The sequence below is a fragment of the Dama dama genome, chromosome 12, assembly GCF_033118175.1.
Source record: "Dama dama isolate Ldn47 chromosome 12, ASM3311817v1, whole genome shotgun sequence".
Lineage (NCBI taxonomy): Eukaryota > Metazoa > Chordata > Mammalia > Artiodactyla > Cervidae > Dama > Dama dama.
Window position 1 is genome coordinate 91,271,388 of NC_083692.1, and position 21,486 is coordinate 91,292,873.

General features: G+C 37.6%; 1 protein-coding gene across 3 annotated transcripts in view; it reads left to right on the forward strand.

Moving 5' to 3' along the window:
- Positions 1–21,486, forward strand: part of ARSB (arylsulfatase B) — a 158,955-nt gene that overhangs the window by 75,733 nt on the left and 61,736 nt on the right. For all 3 annotated transcript variants that reach the window (XM_061158101.1, XM_061158102.1, XM_061158103.1), the window contains exon 5: positions 1,237–1,480. In XM_061158101.1, the coding sequence (XP_061014084.1) occupies positions 1,237–1,480 (244 nt within the window). The remainder of the gene's footprint in view (positions 1–1,236; positions 1,481–21,486) is intronic.

Consider the following 21,486-nt stretch of genomic DNA (forward strand, 5'->3'; position numbering starts at 1 on the left):
CAACCCTCTTCAGTACTCTGTCTTGGGGAATTCCATGGTCAGAGAAGCCTGGTGGGCTACCATCCATGGGATCACAAAGTAAGACATGACTGAGCAACTTTCACTTCACTTCAGTTTTACATGTAAATAAGTGTTATTTAAAATGTCTCTGAAATCACCTAAGCGTGCAGGTACTTTGGGAGATAATATGATTCTACGACCTCAGTGTATAGAAATATGATGTTTATTTTCTATAGCCTAACTCAGTTTCTGAGTCTGAGCCCCACCCAACTGGTCAGATATTGAGGTCGCCCGTGTAACTTCTCCGACTCCCCCAGTGTCCTCCACTCCCTCAGTTGTCTTGGAAGAGAAACCTTCTTTTCCCTAGCACACATCTTACAATACAGCTTTGTCCTGCCGTCTTGTCAAGAATTTTTCTTGCAATTATTTTTTCCACCCAACTTTTCTATGTGCCGAGATATTTAGCCCACTGGCAAAGTTTTCAACTTTCACACTTAAGCAAGAGTTCAAATCACCAGGGAGTCAAATGTTAATCCCATGACCAGTTTAAATGTTAGAAAAATTTTCCAGGAAGAAAATAAAAAGGTTCACTCTCCCCACTCACTAGGAGCTTTAGGTTTCTAAGTGAAACTTACTCAGAGGTGTCTTTTTGTGTATCAGGAGGGGCTTCCCTGGTGGCTCAGATGGTAAAGAATCTGTCTGCAATGTGGGAGACCCGGTTCCATCCCTGGATCGGGAAGATTCCCCTGGAGGAGGGAGGTCATTCCAGTATTCTTGCCTTTAGAATTCCATGGACGGAGGAGCCTGGTGGCTACAATCCATGGGATCACAAAGAGTTGAACAGGACTGATCAACTAACACTTTGACTTTCCTTTTCTGCCTACCTGGGTTCATTCTCCTGTGTTACACAAACTTGCACGCGTGCATTTGAATCTTGGTCAGTGCTCAGCAGAGCCCAAGCAGTTCCCCTCAGAGGCCTTCCTTGTTCTTCAGTGGCTTTCTCCATGGAGGATTTCATGGTCTCCCATCAGACGTGTCCCAGGCTGCCCAGTGGTCATGTCTGTCAGACGGAGGGTGATGTTGGGTGGGAGGAGGGTCGTTGGTACAGAAGACGGGAAAGAGGAATTTCCCTTTTGAATTCTGAAGCACTGTTTAATAACAGCACACATCCAAGTCTTTCTTCCACGTGTCTGGTCATTAAGCTTGTCCTCACACCGCGACCTGACTGTGTTTCAGATAACGGCGGACAGACCTTGGCGGGGGGCAACAACTGGCCCCTCCGAGGAAGAAAGTGGAGCCTGTGGGAGGGAGGCGTGCGAGCGGTGGGCTTTGTGGCCAGCCCCTTGCTGAAGCGGAAGGGCGTGAAGACCCGGGAGCTCATCCACATTTCTGACTGGCTGCCCACCTTGGTGAAGCTGGCCGGGGGCAGCATAGCTGGCACCAAGCCTCTGGATGGCTTCGATGTGTGGACAACCATCAGGTACTGCCCCTCTTTCTCTTCCCCTCTGAGGTCAGAAGCTCCAGAAACATCTGCACTGGACTGAGAAGGATTGCTTTTATGTGAAAATGATAGTATAGCTTGCAAATAAAAGATTTTTAAAAGAAGAAATGCCTTCACAAATACTGTGTGTGTATACATACACACACACATATATACATGTATATGTATAATATGAGGAACAAGATCGTCCTCAGTGGCTGACCCTCTACGAGAGGTCTTTATAGAAGAAGCCATGCTAAGAAATTGGATAGGGTACTGTTTGCTTCCTACAGAGGATCAGAAGACCTGTTCTCTTGCCTGCTAGGAGAATGGAAGACCAAGGAAGGGAGGGAAGATCTGGAAATAGCCTCATCTTCTAAAGTTTAGATTTTACCCTTAGATATAAATGATTTGAAATTAAATATTTAATTGAGCTAGAGAATGACCATTTGAATTAATTTATTATTTTTCCTCTTGTTTTTTTGTTCAGAACCATTTTTCTCAGCTTGAAATGGGTCAAATATTTATCCATATTTTCTTCTAAGTGTTGTGGTCTGAGTTTCTTCCATGTAATTCTTGGACTATTGTGACATGATTTTATGTTCCATGAGGTCAATATCTAAATCAGAGGAATGGAGTTTTTTTTCCTCAGGTTTTTGAATCATAGACCTCTTTGAGACTCTGAAAACAGAGATTACAAAAAAATGTACCTAAGCATATGCACAAAAGCTTAGATAGAATTTATTTTTATGGTATTAGATATTGATTACATATTCTTTGCTGTGTACACATAGAAAATATGACATTCTTTGAAAACCTCTGCCTCTCACTCATTTTTAATACAAAAATTAATACTTACTTTATGATAAAAAGGAAATAAAAATTTCCAAGCAAAACAAAACTTGAACTTCAGCTTACTGCCAACTTTCACTGTGAAGGCTATTGGAGTTTGACTTATATAAGCAGGAGAAAGTTTTGAGTCATTTTGCTATGACAACATATGGGTCAGCCTTTACACCCAATCAGTTTTGATTTTTTTGTTTTGTTTTGTGGCTAAAATGTCATAAACCATGGCTTGTAAAAGCACGTAATAGCCAATGGAATCAAAGCTCTGTGGCATACTTGGCCAAATGAGGCTTGAGTTGAGAAACAGTTGAATTTATTTTGAGTAATTTCCTCTGTCCCAAGAGTCACAGAAGTTTTGATCTTTAGTAAAGTCCCAGTCATTGATGTTCATCCATATCACCAAATTTTGGACTATCCATCCACATTTCACATTTCAGTGGAATTCCACATTTCAGTCTTAAGATTAGCTTGGTCAGAAGTTACCTTTAGGACTTTGGCATATATTTGCTTCTGCTTGCAGAGGAACTGGAAGAAGTTTGGCCACCCTTAAATGCATATTTCAGAAGGTCTTTCCTCAGTATCAGAGGAGAACTTCTAGTGGCCCATCCTAAAGAGAACAAGAGCTCTGCATCCTCCAGCAATGGACACAATGTTGACTGCAGGGCTGTAACCAGAATGTTGTCACCAACAGTATTGTCCCAGGGTGTGAAACCATGAGAGAGTGGTTTTCCTTTTCTATTTGGAAAAAAGTAAAATTTCTGCCCAGTATCTAATCAAGCATCTCAAGATTTTCCTCTGCAAATTCAGCAAGTGTCTGTTTCATAAGTGAAGAGCTGCTCTCATCCTGTTACCATTTATGGATGAAAGATCTTGAAAACAATGATTCAGGCCCCACTGTCCCGATAAAATGGATGCTTCTCACAACATTAGGCAAGCGTTTGTTCAGTACCAGTGGTGGAGCATTTGGCACCCACGCCTGCCAAGGCAGAAAGCATCCAGTCTCACTGACGTCGGGAGCATCTCTTCCAAAGCAGTAAAAACAAATGGACAGCCAAATGTCAGAGACACTCAGTCTGTGCCCAGAGTTCTGGAACTTTTCTCAGTAAGATATTTACTTGGAAATACCATTTTCAAGATGATGATAGTTTTTGAAAATTTCAAAAGGGTCTGATGAAAGAGGAATGCCAGTAATGGCAGTAACAGAGTCGGGTGTCTGAAAACATCCCGAGTTTCCCTAGTGGCATAATTATCAATTCCTCTCAAGTCTGCTTCAAAATACTAAATTTTAGAAGAAATTCCGTTTTGGGGTGGGTGACATTCTTTGTAATAGGAGTTCCTTGACTTCTATTTTTCATCTGTTTCAAGATACAGTGCATATTTGTCAATTGTAGGGGACATCACCTCTCCAAGTTCTTTCTGATTCTGTATGGTTTCTCTGCTTTTCATCTTGATAAGCTGCCTATAATTTGTTTCAAGTCCTTTCAAAGGATTTTTGAACTTATTTTATGTTTCATTAAACTTATATAAACATAAGCAGAGCCCCTAATTATAATGGAAGGAATGCTGTTCCTTTCTGATCAATGGGAAACTGATCTAGATGGTATAATATCTTTCCAACCCAGGTTCGATCCTGGGTTCAATCCCACACTGCAGGCTGATTCTTTACCATCTGAGCCACAAGGGAAGCCCCTTATTATTATAAGGATGGTGACAATCAAATATTATCTGATAATGTGAAATATCTTAAAAACTTACTATGAAACTATAAAGACTTTCCCCACCTCATGGATTCAATTTTAAGAGGAATGTTGAAGGAAAGATAAGTCACTTTTCATCCCATTTTCACAGATACCATGAAGCCTAAAGCAGTTATAATACTTAATGAGCCAAAGTTTAAGAAACTCTAAACTAAAATGACGCTTTATTTAAAACATTAAGACAACTCAGACTGATTTTTGAGTAGTTATTACTGAATAATAATTTCATTGTTATTATTATTGAATATTTCCTTTTTTACTGATTTGTAGTACCACTTTATGTTCTGATTACTGCTACGATCTGTCTGGGTGCCATCTGTTTTAATCCACTGGCTTATCTGTTCTTGTGTTAGCACCTGACTGTTGTAATCTGTAATCTGCTATTAATATAACTTCTAGAGTATATTTATATACCCCTCCCCATTATATTTCCTTTACAAAATTTCCTTGACAAGTCTCACGTTTCCCTGGTGGTCCAGTGGTTAAGACTCCACACTGCCAATGCAAGGGGCACAGGTTTGATCCCTGGTCAGTGAAGTAAGATCTCACATGCCCCGTGGCAAAAAAACTTAAAAATAAATTGAGATGAGTCAAAGGCTCCTTAGGTACATGAATATATATCTCGTAGGGATTATTAAGTGGTGTTTTTAAAAGAAAAGCAGGATTTTAAAATATATCTTATAATACAATGATGCATGAATGGGTAATGATTATGTAGTATAAATTATATAACCTCAATCACAAAAAAATAAATGAGATTAACCACAAAAATTAATTTGGGAAGAATGGAGGTATTTGTCTTCTCACCTAAATCTTCCCCCTGCTGATTGATGCTCTTTTCTTTTTGTTTGTTTTTTTTTTTTTTGTAATTATTTTTTTCTCTATATATTCCCTTTTGGATAGATTCTGTTAGTATGCCTTCAAGTTTTTTTTTTCTTAATTCTTACTCTTCTTTTAAATCCGTTCAATATATTTTTCTTTTTTGAAATTTTATTTTTAAATGTGACAAATACACATAACAAAATTTACTATCTTAACCATTTTTAAGTGTACAGTTCAGTAGTGTTACCTGTATTCACATTGTTATATAACTAATCTCCAGAAACTTTTATCTTGCCAAACTAAAACTATATATACATTAAGCAACAATTTTCTACTTCCCTCTCTCCCCAGCCCCTGGCAACCACCCTTCTACTTTCTGTCCCTATAAATCTGACTGCTGTAGATACTTCATACAGGTGAAATTCTACAGTATTCGTGGTTTTGTGACTGGCTTGTTTCCTTTAGTTCATTCATATAGCATGTGACTTTCCTTCCTTTTTAAAGACTGATTAATATCCCACTGGTATATACCACATTTTGATTTTCCATATATCCAGTGTTGGACACTTGTGTTGTTTCACCCTTTGGCTTTTGTGAATAATGCTGCTATGAGCATAGGTGTACAAATATCTCTTTGAGACCCTGCTCTCAATTCTTTGGATTATACACATAGAAGTGAAATTGCTGCACTGCGTGGTAATTCTATTTCTAGTTTTTTGAAGAACTACTGTACTGTTTTCCATAGTAGCAGTACCATTTTATATTCCCAACAGTGTACAAGAGTTCCAGTATCTCTTCATCCTCACCAGCACTGATTCTTTCCTTCCCTTAAAAAAAATTTGCTATGAGCCATTCTGATGGATGTGAAGTGATATCTAATTGTGATTTTGACTTGCATCTCCCTTGTATTTAGTGATATTGAGTATCTTTCATGTGTTTGCAGATCATTTGTGTATCTTCTTTGGAGAAATATCTACTTGAGTCCTTCATCTGTTTTTAAATGAGATTTTTGTTGTTGTTACTATTGAGTTGTAGAAGTTCTTTATATATTCTGGATATTATTATATATCCTTGTTATATATATTGTTAGCAGATATTTTCTCCTATTCTGTAGATTGCCTTTTCTTCCTAATGAATATGTCCTTGGATGTATGTCTTTTAAAGGAGTCATGAATTCTGCATATTTAAAATATCTGAATGCAAGTTATTAGCTTAGTATTTTTGAATCTTATATTAATCATCAATAATCTTACAGTCAAATTTGCAATTAAAATATTCAGAATTTATAATATCACTTGTTTGTATTAAAATATAGCTGATTTACAATATTGTGTTAATTTCTGGTGTCAAAGTTATCGGTACACATTTTTCAGATTATTTTCCATTATAGCTTCCATCATACAAGTTATTGACTATAGTTCCCTGTGCTTTGCGGTAAGTCCTCGTTGCTCACCTATTCTATGCAGAGCAATTTGTATCTGTTGATCCTGTACCCCTAATGTACCCTTCATCTCCTCCCTTTCCCTTTGGTCACCATAAATTTGTTTTCTATGTCTGTGAGTCTGCTTCTCTTTTGTATATGGATTCATTTGTATTATTTTTTAGATTCCACGTATAAGTAATATATTTGTCTTTCTCCGTCTGACTTACTCCACTTAGTGTGATATTCTCTGGGTCCATCCATATTGCTGCAAAAGGCAGTATTTCATTCTTTTTTATGACTAATATTCCATGGTCTACATCACCACATATTCTTTTTTCTTTTTTTTCATTTATTTTTATTAGTTGGAGGCTAATTACTTTACAATATTGTAGTGGGTTTTGTCATACATTGATATGAATCAGCCATGGAGTTACATGTATTCCCCATCCCGGTCCCCCCTCCCACCTCCCTCTCCACCCGATTCCTCTGGGTCTTCCCAGTGCACCAGGCCTGAGCACTTGTCTCATGCATCCAGCCTGGGCTGGATACATCACCACATATTCTTAAACCAGTCGTCACTTGGCGGCCACGTAGGTTGTTTCCCTGTCTTGGCTACTGTAACAGTGCTGCTGTAAGCACTGTATCTTTTTGATTTAGAGTTTCCATCTTTTTAGGATATGTGCCCAGGAGTGGGACTGCTGAATCATATGATAACTCTATTTTCGTTTCTTAGGGAACCTCGATATTATTTTCCACAGTGACTGCAACAACTTATTTTCCCACCAACAGTGTAGAAGTGTTCCTAGAAAAAGGAACCAGCATTTATTGTTTGTAGATTTTTTGATGATGGCCATTCTGACTGATGTGAGGTGATAACCTCGTTGTATTTTGATTTGCACTTCTCTAATAATTAGTGATGTTGAACATTTTTTGATGTGCCTATTGGCCACCTGTCTTCTTTGGAGAAATGTCTATTTAGTTCTTGTGCCTATTTTTTGATTGGGTTATTTGTTTTCTTCATACTGCTTTGTATGAGCTGTTTGTATGTTTTGGATATTAACTCCTCATCAGTTGCATCATGTGCAAATATTTTCTCCCATTTGGTAGATTGTCTTTTCATTTTGTTGATGATTTCCTTTGCTTTTAAGTTTGATTAGTTCCCGTGTGTTTATTTTTGCTCTTCTTTCTTTTGCCTTGGAAGACTGATCTAAGAAAATATCCCTACAATTTATGTCTGAGAATGTTTTGCCTCTATCCAGTCTGGTTTTCATCTCACATGTTGCAAGTTTTCACTTTAGAAGTCCAGTTTGGATCTTTTATATCTTTTTTAATCCAACTTTCTAAACATACAGAATATAGTTTTAATAACTGTTTTCATGTCCTCTGCTAATTCCAACAGCTATGTCAGTTCTGGGTTGATAGTGATTAGTCAGTCACCTCATTGTGGGTCTTGTTTCCATGACTTTTCATCTTTGATTCGATGCCAGACGTTGTACATTTTACTTTCTTGGATATTTATTTATTATTATGAATCTTCTTGATTTGTACTGAAATGCAGTTGAGGACACTTGGAGCCTTCAGGATATTGCCTTTATGATTTATTAGGCAGGTCCATATCAGTGTCTGGTTGTGGACAACCTAGTCTTCACTGCTGAGTCAAAACCTTCTGAGTAATCTACCGAATGCCCTTGGAATTTAAGTTTTTCCAGTCTGGCAGATGGGAGTAGATATAACTGTTTCTAAGCCCATGTGAATGCGGGGTGCTGGTTCCTTTCGTCTTTCAGATAGTTCTTTCCCTAGTTTGGCGTAGCTCTCTCACATACGTCTGATCAGTGCTCAGCTGAATATTGTACGGGGCCTTCTACAAATCCCCAAGCTCCTCTTCCTGTGCCTCCGTCTCCTCTGGCTCTCTATCCTGTCAACTTAGGGGCTCCCTGGCGCCTCAGCTGTCAAGTCAGGGAGTCCATGGGGCGATCCCTCAATTTCCCATCCCTGCAGCAGGGCTGGGAACCTTACTATTCTTATGGTAATAATTGAGGACAGTGATAAGAATTCCTGGGTTTCCTGTCACTTAGGGATCACTGTCCTTTGCCTGATATCTCATCTTTTGAAAATTGTTGTTTCATATATTCTGTTTCTCTTTAGGTTGTTTTAGGTAGGAGGATAGGTCTAGTCTGCCTGTTACTCCATCTTGGCTAGAAGCAGAAATACCCAAAGAATATTTTATTATCCTGTGTATTTTCTTCTTTCAAATGCTTTCCAATTCAATCTGGGATCACAGAACCAGCTTTCTGAAACATAATATTGTAAGTCTTATAACTCTCTTCCAGAGTTTTTCTTCTTTATAAACCTTTGTAATCACATATAGAGAAATTATGTATATTGATCTATAAGTTACTTTTTATATTACAAATATTCCTTAACTTTCACATTCTCAGTTCCTAATTTTAATGATCTTTTCATTAGTTGGTTAATACTTTAAAGTAATTTTCATAGAGGAACATAAATGATAAGGTTTTTAAAAAAATCTTCGTATGTGGAAGAATATCTTTCTGTTACCTTCAAATATAAGTAATAATTTGACAAAGAATTCTTATCAAATCTGTTCTCCTTATTACTCTGTAGACATTGCTTTATTGTCTTCTGATAAGTACCATTATAGCAAAGTGTACCAAGTTTACCTGATAACAGAAAAGCTAAGATTTCAATCTTGGTATATCTGACAAGGTGGAATTTATGGCAAAATCTTTGTTAAGAATAATGGTGGAAATGTGCAAATGGTTTCTTCTTTGATCCATGTGTTTAGACCCATTTATTTTCCAAAATTTCAGATTTTCTCAGTTAGATTATTGATTTCTAGTTTAATCCTATTGTTGTAAGAGGACATACTTTTTATTATTCAGTCCTTTTAAATTTGAGACTTGTCTCACTTTCTTGGAATCTGTGCCGGCTAGCCTCGAAAAGAATGTGTATTTTGTAGTTGTTAGGTATAATATTAGGTTTTTCTTTGTGATCCAACCAGAAAATATTTTACTTCAGTAAATGAGTTTTTATATGTTGCTTTAACTATAATTTTTCTTAGCTCTGTTGTGTTGTTTTATATTATATTTGTTTTTTTTATCTTTGATGAGATCAATGTATGGTTTATTCCAGTAGCATCATTATATTAATATATTTATGTAATTCTCTTAGTCACTTTTTAGGTTCTGCTGTTTGGTTTGTCAGCTTTAAATGTTATCTTTGACTTCTACTTATTACCTGTAAGAACATCAACAAGTTATTCAATTCTATCCTTTGTCTTACCTTTCTCTTTCAGTGCTATTTTTAGTTGTATTATTTCTACTTTGTCTGAGCATATAATATTATAATGCTGTTTTTCTACCCTTGTCCACAATTTTACTTTTGTCTTAGATCTATAATAATATATTCTGTGCTAACCACTTGTCCATTCCTAAAGTGTTCTCAATTACCTCTTAGTTGGAGGAATTCATATTTTAATAGATTTCTCAGGATTCTTTGAATTTCTCCTTGGTATTGAAGCCTTTCCTACAGCCTTGATAATACCAAAACAGTTGAACTGATATAAGATCCTTGTCTCATATACTTTTTGTCCTTGAGTTTCTTGACAGTGTTACCTTACTGTATACTTGTTTCGTATGTCACAGTTGATAAATTTCATGTTACCTGGATCTTATTTCATTAACAAGTGACTTGGTCCTTTTACCTAGAGGTCTGGAAGGTTTTTGTTATCACTAGTATTATTTAAAGTTGAAGACTTTTACTAGGTATGTCTCAAAGGTGACCAAACTGAGTCACGTTCCCAGATGCGCAATGGGGTACATTCAGGTCTTTTGTTTCAGAGTTTTTGGTGTTGGTCACTCAGTGTGGGGGCTTCTCTTTCTGGGTTTATTTTATCAGGTACAGCCTGAGTCCCTTCCCCTCTTGGACCCCTGCACCCTCTTGGGCACAATCCCAGCCTGACTCCTTCCCTAGGTGGGAACCAGCACTGACTCTCCAGGGCTTAGATGCATATTTCCTCATGTCCATCCAGGTTTAAACATGTTCTGTCTCCTGCTTATGTTGTAGGCTTGAGTGTTGGGTAATTTTACTTTCTTTCCTTTTCCTTATGTCTTTTAAGGAAAATGTGTGGAGAGATTCAAATGTAGATGGCCACCATTATCCTATGGAAATCTAGAAATTCACACGTTCTTTGACTCTTGCTCCAGTGTAAGAAAAATGGCACTGGAAACTGGAAATGAAGCATTATAAAGATGGCTTACGAAGTAAAGACGATAGCGACACCAACCAGTAGCTCTGCATTCAAAGTCTATATATGTTTAGTCAGATCAGTCACGTGAGTATACATCTATATGTGTGTGTGTGTATACATATATATCACATATATACAAATACATACGTTTTGGGCTTCCCTCGTAGAAGGCAATGGCAACCCACTTCAGTACTCTTGCCTGGAAAATCCCACAGATGGAGCAGCCTGGTGGGCTGCAGTCCACGGGGTCGCTAAGAGTCGGATACGACTGAGTGACTTCACTTTCCCTTTTCACTTTCATGCCTTGGAGAAGGAAATGGCAACCCACTCCAGTGGTCTTGCCTGGAGAATCCCAGGGACGGGGGAGCCTGGTGGGCTGCCGTCTATGGGGTCGCACAGAGTTGGACACGACTGAAGTGACTTAGCAAGAGCAGCAGCAGCAGCATAACTCAGTTGGTAAAGAATCCGCCTGCAATCCAGGAGAAGTGGGTTCAATCCCTGGGTTGGGAAGATCCCCTGGAGAAGGGAAAGGCTACCCACTCCAATATTCTGGCCTGGAGAATTCCATGGACTATATAGTCCATGGACACAACTGAGCGACTTTCACTTCACTTTGAGTGAAGCTACGTCTATAGCTAGACATAGACAAAGTGAATCCATCATTTTCTGTTTTCTTTGGGACCAGGTTTTGATTCGTCTGTTCGAATCCAAGAATATGTTGTTAATCTCTTTAGCATTGGCACGAGTGAAAATCCCCTCAGGACTTTGGCATCTGGTCTTCTCTTTAGTTTCCAACACTGTTGCCAGTGTTGGTCTTTTTGTAATTCTTCACGGGTATTATAATGGAAATCAGGAAAAAAGGGATATTAGGTTCTGCTGGTTTGCCCTGATACTAACCTGGAAGTCCTACCAATTATTTTTTAATAATGAATAGGAAAAGACTGTAATAAAGGTGTGATTCAGTTATTCTGAATAATATTGTATCTTTTAGAGTAGCCTACTTTAATATTTAATGATTCCTTAATAAAGGTGTACATGAAAAACTTCTCTCATATAAAACTCTACATCAGGTGGATTTAAGTTACATATTTCCTCACCAATTTTAGTCAAAATGTTTTGATTTCCGTGGCTAAACACTTTATTCATGGTAACGTTTGCATGTTAAAATGGCTTTTAAAGGAGCATGGAATTTACACAAACCCAATATCACCGTCACCCGCATAACAGAGAAGATATATCCTGGGAGTAATGTCACTAGTGTAACGGTTGAAAATGTGAACTCTGTGGTTAGATATGGTTCAAATCTGGTCATTTCATTTATTATTCATGTGATCTTGGGCAAGTTACTTTATGCCTCCAAGTATCAGTTGTGTGTAAAATGTAACATTAGTGATGCCCACTTCATTGGCACTTACATGAGGATGTGGTGAAAGAATATGTATGAAACAGCACAGAGCCTGGAACACAGTATTAATAGCAACTCAATAGCTTTAGGGGAAGATAATCAGGATGATGATAATTCTTATAGAAAGTGGACAGGATGGAAGTTACTCTGTCTTGGATTTTTTTAACAATAACTTTTTTTTCAACATTTCATGTCTGGAAATATTGCCATGGCTATTTCTGTTTCTAAAAATTTGAGATTGCCTTCCAGGGTGTGTCTTTTTTACGACAGATGGTCAGCAGCTAGTGGTAAAAGAAGTGTGGAATATCATAGCACTTCATTTATTTATGGGGAATGTTTTACTGCCCCACCCTTCAACTAGTTGGAAAATGAAAGTCAAAAACTGGAAACTCTATAAATGGACAGTGCTGTGATCTCAGTGTCTGAAACTGTAGACTTTTAGAAAATATTTATAGCGTATTGGAAACTAGTTACTGATCAGTGTATCCTTGCTCCATTAAAAAAAAAAAAAAACTAACCCAGAATACATGAAATTTGGGTATATTAAAATTGAATAATGAAATGGCATCAGAGACAGCTGCATACCATTTTATATAATTCTTTAAGAGAAGAAGATGGAGAAAGATTATTAATTCTTTTGTTAATAGAGGCATTTGAAATAAACAGAGATATTTGTTAATGGATCCTTAAAAATAAGCTGAATGAATGGAAATGTAATGTATTTTAAAAGATACTGAGTCCATGTCTACATTTGATGGAGGAGACAATTTAGCATACTGGCTGTGAGTGGGGAATTCAGGAGTTTGCCTGATTTCCAAACCCATTTCTGCCACCTGCCCAAACACATGATCTGGTAAGTCACTCAACTGCTCTGTGCCAAGGTTGTGTCTGTCATAATGTAGAAGACTAAATGAGATAGTACATGCAAAACATTTGGAATGGTGTGAAGCACATAACAAATACTCTCTAAATTCTAGCTTCTATTATTCAAACGAACTTGGCCGAAACAACCTCCACTCCTCATTCCCAAGTGGTTCAGTGGTAAAGAATCCACCTGCCAATGCAGGAGATGCTGGCTCAATCCCTGAGTCAGGAAGATCCTCTGGAAGAGGAAACAGCAACCCACTCCAGTATTCGTGCCTAAAAAATCCCATGGACAGAGGAGCCTGGGGGGCTACAGTCCATAGGGATCACAGAGTCGGACACTACTGAGCACCTGCACCATCCCGCTGGGCGTGTTACAGTTCTTTGTCTTTGCGTAAATCTTCCCGTCGTGGTCCTTACTCCCGTGACCACTATTGTCTGCTCAGACGGGTAGTCAGCACTGTGCAGGAAGAAAGAATCTCTGAATAGTCCCCTAGGTGCCTAGCTTAAAGAAGCTGATTAGATGGCTCTGTTTCATTCCTGTCAGCCTGGAGCCCAAACATTTACCCTAATAAAAACACCTGTCACCTTGCCATAATAAAATCAGGGCATTTCGTGAACTTGTGTGATTACTGAAAAATCATTTTCCATGAACATCATAAGTCATTATTTTTAGATTTACATTTTGCAAATGTAATCAACAGTTTAATGAAGATAATATTGCACATACAGCTAAACTATACCATATGCTTAATTCAAAACATTGGGGAAATTCCTAGATAACAAATTGCAATGTATCCTTTTTTATATGCAGTTCATGAGTGGACTGTGTGACTTGGCGGTATTTGACACTGATGCTTTTCTCAAAAGAGACTTTCACTTGGTAAAGAATATCATAATATGTCTTAGAAATTAAAGTTATAGCTACATCAGTGTATTTCTAAGGGGAACTCTTGCCAAGAGGGAAAGATAGGAATGTTAATGTTCCATTGTTTTACATATTATTTATGTAGCTTATCTAGGCTATAGTCTTGTCTCTGTGATTATATTCTTTCCATATTTACATACTCAGGATCTGAATTCTGCAACAAAAGGTGTTGTCATCGTTTTTAAGCTCCCAGCTTATTCAGTTCAGTTCAGTTCAGTCGCTCAGTCATGTCTGACTCTTTGCGACCCCATGGGCTGAGGCACACCAGGCCTCCCTGTCCATCACCAACTTCCAGAGTTTACTCAAACTCATGTCCATTGAGTCAGTGATGCCATCCAACTATCTCATCCTCTGTTGTCCCCTTCTCCTCCCACCTTCAGTCTTTCCCAGCATCAGGGTCTTTTCCAATGAGTCAGTTCTTCACATTAGGTGGCCAAAATATTTGAGTTTCAGCTTCAGCATCAGTCCTTCCAATGAATATTCAGGATCCATCCTAAATTTCCTTTAGGATGGACTGGTTGGATCTCCTTGCAGTCCAAGGGACTCTCAAGAGTCTTCTCCAACACCACAGTTCAAAAGCATCAATTCTTCAGTGCTCAGCTTTCTTTATAGTCCAACTCTCACATCCATACGTGACTACTGGAAAAACCATAGCTTTGACTAGACAGACCTTTGTTGGCAAAGTAATGTCTCTGTTTTTTAATATGCTATCTAGGTTTGTCATAGCTTTTCTTCCAAGGAGCAAGCGTCTTTTAATTTCATGGCTGCAGTCACCATCTGCAGTGATTTTGGAGCCCAAGAAAATAAAATCTCTCACTGTTTCCACTGGTTCCCATCTATTTGCCATGAAGTGATGGGACCAGATGTCATGATCTTAGTTTTCTGAATGTTGAGTTTTAAGCCAACTTTTTCACTCTCCTCTTTCACTTTCATCAAGAGGCTCTTTAGTTCTTCTTCACTCTCTGCCATAACAGTGATACATCTTCATATCTGAGGTTATTGATATTTCTCCCAGCAATCTTGATTCCAGCTTATGCTTCATCGAGCCCAGTGTTTCTCATGATGTATTCTGCATATAAGTTAAATAAGCAGGGTGAGTATACAGCCTTGATGTACTCCTTTCCCAATTTGGAACCATCTGTTGCTCCATGTCCAGTTCTAACTGTTGCTTCCTGACTTGCATACAGATTTTTCAAGAGGCAGGTCAGGTGGTCTGGTATTCCAATCTCTTGAAGAAGTTTCCACTGTTTGTTATGATCCACACCGTCAAAGGCTTTGGCATAGTCAATAAAACAGAAGTAGATGTTTTTCTGGAACTCTCTTGCTGTTTTGAAGATCCAACAGATGCTGGCAGTTTAATTTCTGGTTCCTCTGCCTTTTCTAAATCCAGCTTGAACATCTGGAAGTTCATGGTTCATGTACTGTTGAAGCCTAGCTTGGAGAATTTTGAGCATTACTCTGCTAGCATGTGAGCATTACTCTAGCTAGCATGCTAGCTAGATGAGTGTAATTGTGCGGTAGTTTGAGCATTCGTTGGCATTGCCTTTCTTAGGGATTGGAATGAAAACTGACCTTTTCCAGTCCTGTGGCCACTGCTGAGTTTTCCAAATTTGCTGGCATGTTGAATGCAGCACTTCCACAGCATCATCTTTCAGGATTTGAAACAGCTCAACTGGAGTTCCATCACCTCCACTAGCTTAGTTCATAGTGATGCTTCCTAAGGCCCACTTGACTTTGCATTCCCGGGTGTCTGGCTCTAGGTGAGTGATCATACCATTGTGATTATCTGGGTCATGAAGATATTTTTTGTATAGTTCTTTTGTGTATTTTTGCCACCTCTTCTTAATATCTTCTGCTTCTGTTAGGTCCATACTATTTCTGTCCTTTATTGTGCCTATCTTTGCATGAAATGTTCCCTTGGTATCTCTAATTTTCTTGAGGAGATCTCTAGTCTTTCAGTACTTACTATATAGCCCAAGCACTTTGCATATGTTTCCCCACTTAATTCTCATACAACCTTGAAAGTAGGTACTTTAATCCACCTCCTGCTAGAGAGAAAAACAAGGCTCAAGTTTATATAATCTTGTGGAGTTGAGATGCAGACCCTGAAAAGCTATGCTCTTAAAGACAGTGCAGGGCTGCACATGAGACAGTGAAGCCTTCAGAACTGGTGGAGGGAAGACCATAAACCACTGAAGCAATTAGTATTGTCCGCTTTCTAGTGCTTTCTTTGGAAATGAAACTTTTGAGAAGTGTGATATCCAAATAAATCATGAAAAACCACAATAATTGTAGCATTACCTATAAATACATATCAATAGATATGTTAGAAAATAAAAGTTACCACGCTATAACAGTGATCAATCCCATGAACATTTAATGAGTTTTATGGGGCCATTATTTATTCTGCAAAGATTGTGATGATTATACAGTTGATATTGCTGGAAACTGTTTTGAATATAGAAAACATTTCCCCCACCCCATAGCTCACTTTGTTACATACACCTTTAAGGAAGAAATTGTATAATATACTAAAAGTTTGTGTTCAGGGTACTTATTCAAGGGTATATAAAGGAAATAGATGTAGGAAGTTATCAATAGATTTCTTAAGGTGTTTTCTGAGGCACTAAGACTTCCTTTCAAGAAGGAAAGGAAGTCTTATAGAATTATACATAGGCTCATTACATAAATATCCTAAAAGCTTAGCCCTCATCTTTTTGTTCTACAGAAAAAAATCAAGAATTTAGAATATATAATGAGATGTGGTGCCCTCAGATAGCAAGGCTTGAGATTGTTGATTCTCATCCTAAACTGTGTGTGAGAATCAGCTGTATCTATGTGTACGTTTGTTATTGAAGTATAGTTACTGTACAATATTATATAAATTATAAGTGTATACTGTAGAGATTCACAATTTATGAAGGCTATATTCCATTTATAGTTATTATAAAATGTTGGCTCTGTCCCCTATGTTGTACAATATATTCTTGTAGCTTGCATACAAGAATATTATGCATAATAGTTTGTACCTCTGGTCCCACCTGCCCTCTCCCCACTGATAACTGCTAGCTTGTTCTTTTGTTCTATATGTCTGTGAGTCCACTCCTTTCTTGTTATATTCACTAGTTTGTTGTATTTTTTATCTTTAAATTGAAGTATAGTTTATTTACAATATTGCATTGGATTCTGATGTACAGCAAAGTGATTCATTTATACGTATGTGTATATATGTATATATTTTTCTTTTTCAAGTTCTTTTCCATTGTAGGCTATTATAAGATATTGCATGTAGTTCCCTGTGCTGTATAGTTGGAGCTTGTTGTTTATCTGTCTAATATATGGTAGCTTGTATCTGACAGTCCCAAGCTCCTCATTGATCCTTCCTTACCCCTTTCACTTTTAGTCACCATAAATTTGTTTCCTGTATCTGTGAGTCTGTTTTTGTTTTGTATGTAGATTCATTTGTTTTTAGATTCCACATATAAGTGATGTAACATTTTTGTCCTTGTCTTACTTCACTTAGTATGGTATCCATGTTGCTGCAAATGGCATGATTTCATTCTTTTTTATGACTATGTATTATTCCATGTGTAATATATATGCATATATGCCGCATTTTGTTTATATATATATGTATTCATCTGTCAGTAAACACTAGGTTGGTTCTACATCTTGGCTGTTATAAACAGTGCTGCTATGAACATTGGGCTGCTATCTTTTTGAATTAGAGCTTTCATCTTTTCAGGATATATGCCCAGGCACGGGATTGTTGAATTGTATTGCCACTCTTATTTTAAGCTGTTTAAGGAACCTCTATACTGTTTTTCACAGTGGCTGCAACAATTTACACTCTAACCAGCAGTGTAGAGAGGCTTGCTTTTCTCCACACCCTCTCCAACACTTGTTATTCTTAGACGTTTTAATGATCATCATTCTGACCAGGGTGATGTGATGCCTTATTGTGGTTCTGATTTGTGTTTCTCTAATAACTAGTGATATTGAGCATTTTTTCATGTGCCTATTGACCATTTTTATGTCTTCTTTGGAGAACTATCTATTTAGGTCTTGTGCCTATTGTTCAATTGAGTTGTTTGGTTTTTTGTTATTGAATTATATACTGAGTTTGTATATTTTGGAAATTAAGCCCTTGTCAGTAGCATCATTTGCAAATATTTTCTCTCATTATGTAGATTGTCTTTTCATTTTATCAATGGTTTCCTTTGCTGCAAAAGCTTATAAGTTTGATTAGGTCCCATTTGTTTCTTTTTGCTTTTATTCACTGCCCTGGGAGACTGACCTAAGAAAATATTGGTACGATTTATATCAGAGAATATTTTGCCTATATTATCTTCTAGGAATTTTATGGTATCATATCTTCTATTTAAGTCTCTAAGGAGTTTTCAGTTTATTATTGTGTATGGTGTGAGGCAGTATTCTGACTTCATTGATTTACATGCAGCTGTCCAGCTTTCCCAGCACCACTTGCTGAAGTGTTGTACTTTTTAAGATTCCACATGGAAATGGTATCACACAGTATTTGTCTTCCTCTGTCTTACCTCACTTAGCATAATACCTTTCAGGCCCATCCATGTTGTTGCAAATGGCAAAATGTCTTTCTTTTTTAGGGTTGAATAGTATTCCATTGTGTATATATACCACATCTTTTTTATTCATCCATGTGTTGGTGAAAACTTACTTCCATATCTTGGCAATCATAAATTTGCTGGGTCATATGGTAGTTCTATTTTTAGTTTTTTTGAGACACCTCCCTTCTGTTTTCCACAGTGGCTGTACCAATTTGCACTCCCACCAAAAGTGTATGAGGGTTCCCTTTTCTTCCTGTCCTCACCGAATTTCTTATTTGTATTCTCTTTGATGATAGCCATTCTGACAGGTGTGAAATGATATTTCATTGTGGTTTTGATTTGCATTTCCATGATGATTAGCGATGTTGAGTATCTTTTCATGTGCCTATTGACCATCTGCATTTCCTCTTTGGGACAATGTCTATTCAGTTTTTCCTCCCACTTTTATTTATTTATTTATTTTTCCTCCCACTTTTAAATTGGGAGAATGAGTTGTGTTTTTGACAAGGATGCCAATATAGTTCAATTGGGAAGAAGAATCTTTTCAATAAATGGTACTGGGATAACTAGATATTCACATGCAAAAGGATGAAATTAGATTCCTACCTCACAGAATACACAGAAATTAACTTAAAATGGATCATAGGCATGAAAGTAGCAACTAAATTTAAAATAGTTTTAGAAGAAAACATAAGAGCAAAACTCTGTGACTTTGGATTAGGCATTTTCTTAGAATAAACACCAAAAAGCAACAAAAGAAAAGACAAGTTGTTCTAAACCAAAATTTTAAACTTTTTTTTCTGCAAATTATACTATCAAGGAAGTAAAAAGCAACTCACAGAACTGGAGAAAATATTAGCAAATCATGTATCTGATATAGGACTTGTGTTCAGAATATATTAAGAATACTTGCAGTCGATCATAAACAGATATATAGCCCGTTTTTAAAATGAGCAAATGCTCTGAATAGACATTCCTCCAAAGAAGTTATATAAATGATCAATATACACATGAAAAGGAAAATGTAAATCAAAAACTACAGTGAAATACCACTTCATACCAGCTAGGGTGGCTGTAATTAAAAAGACATACATTTATAAGTACCACTAAGAAGAGAATAGGGAGAAATTGGAATGCTCAAACATAGCTAGTAAGAGTGTAAGATGGTGCAGCTGCTTTGGAAAATAGTTTAGCAGGTCCTTAAAAGTTTAAATGTATAAAGTAGATATAGCAAGTCTACCCCTAGATATACCCCCAAGAGAAATTAAAACAACAGTCCATCCAAAATCCTATACATAAGTATTCATAATAGGCAAAAAATGTAGAAACAACTCAAATGTCCATAAAATGATGAGTAGATACAGACATTGTGATATATCCATGCAATGACTATTATTCAGCCATTTAAGAGGAAGATGTACTGATACATACTATAAAATGGATGTACCTTGAAAACATTATAAATCATATGGTTTGTAAGTTATATTTCAGTAAAGCTAATTTGACAAAATAATCAACTCGGATGCTTTTGTAAATCTTTATGCCCAAGCTGAACTCCAGATCAATGAGATCGTTCTCTTATGGTGGAACTCAAGCATCAGTATTTTTTAAAGTTCCCCAGCTGATTGCATTGTGTAGCCAAGACTGAGAATCACAGCTCTAGAATCAGCTCTAATCTAAATGAGCTTCTAATTTAGGAAACTCTAGAAAAGTTCAGACCCCAGTAAGAGGACTCCAGGAAATTTCCACCAGTCTCGCTACTCAAAGTGTGGTCCTCAGACCAATATCACTGGAGAACCTGTTAAAAATATAGATTCCTGGACAGCCTTCACCCTGGCTCTAATAAATCAGAATCCACAATTTAACAAGAGCCCCAAGTAATCTAAAGTTTGAGAAGCACTGCCCCAGGCCAGTGATTCACAATCTTGGCTGCATGTTGGAATCATCTGGGAGTTATACTGATGCCTGGGTTCCGCCCCTAGTGATGCTACTGGTATGAGGTACAGCATCTGGATTTTAGAAGCTCCTAGGTGATTTTACTGTGATACAAATTGAGAATAACTGGTGTAAACATACTGTTTGGGGACATTTAGTGGCAAAAAGAAGAAAAGATAAGACATTTTAAAATGAAATATATTTTAACATAAAGAATTGAGGAACATGCATAAACAAATGGAGATTATTGATGTCAAAAATTTCCAAAAGTGCAGGGAAGGAATGGGAATAAGACAATAGTAGGGAAGGTTTGCCCTAAAAAGACATTGAAAAAGTAAAAAAACAAAAAACAAAAAAAAACCCGAGCATTTTCCCCTCCAGGTACAAGAGTGAGACCTCTTTTTATAATATATGATTATTAGAGACTATGCAAATTTAAGTGGCCAAGGATCTGTGAGTTCTTGAGAAAAGAGTGTTTTTAAATTGTACCAAAAAATGTTCAGCAGCTACTAACTGAACTTTTCTCTTTTTTTCATATTTAAAAAAGAGCGTTAATATATTAATTCAGCAATAGATAATCCTTCCCAATAACCAGGGTACCAGTGTCCCAGTATTGGCGTTCAGTTCTCAGTTCTGAGGAGATTGAATGCCTGCAGACAATGGGAGCTGAGCTGGGTGGGAGGTGTTCTTCCTGGGCATGAAGGACTCCCCTCGCCAATGATGGGCTTCACCTCGTTCTGACCAGCGTCTCTCTACCCTCACTGGTCTTTGCAGAGTCATGACTCTAAAGTGTCTTCTAGACAGTCACAAAGGTCGCAGAGTTGATCTTCGTGATCTCTCCTTTCATCCCCCACCACCAGCCTTAGTCTCCACGTGCTCTTCCCCAGGTGACTTGAGTCTACGCCTCTGTCCCAGCATCAGTGTACGGCACCCTTGTCACCATTGAAATGAGTCACGTGGGTTCTGTGCCTTCTGGAGGCAGGGTGTGCGTGCGTGTGTGTGTAAGTGCTTTAGTGATCCCTGCTAACTTAGTGCGTAACTGTTAAAGGAAACCCACAGCCCCTTTTCCTTCCTTCTTCCTCCTCCTCCTCCGGCTTTTCTGCCTCCCTCCTTCCTCCCTGACATCTCCTTCTCTTTTTTCTCTTACTCCCTCCATCTCAGGCACTGAGA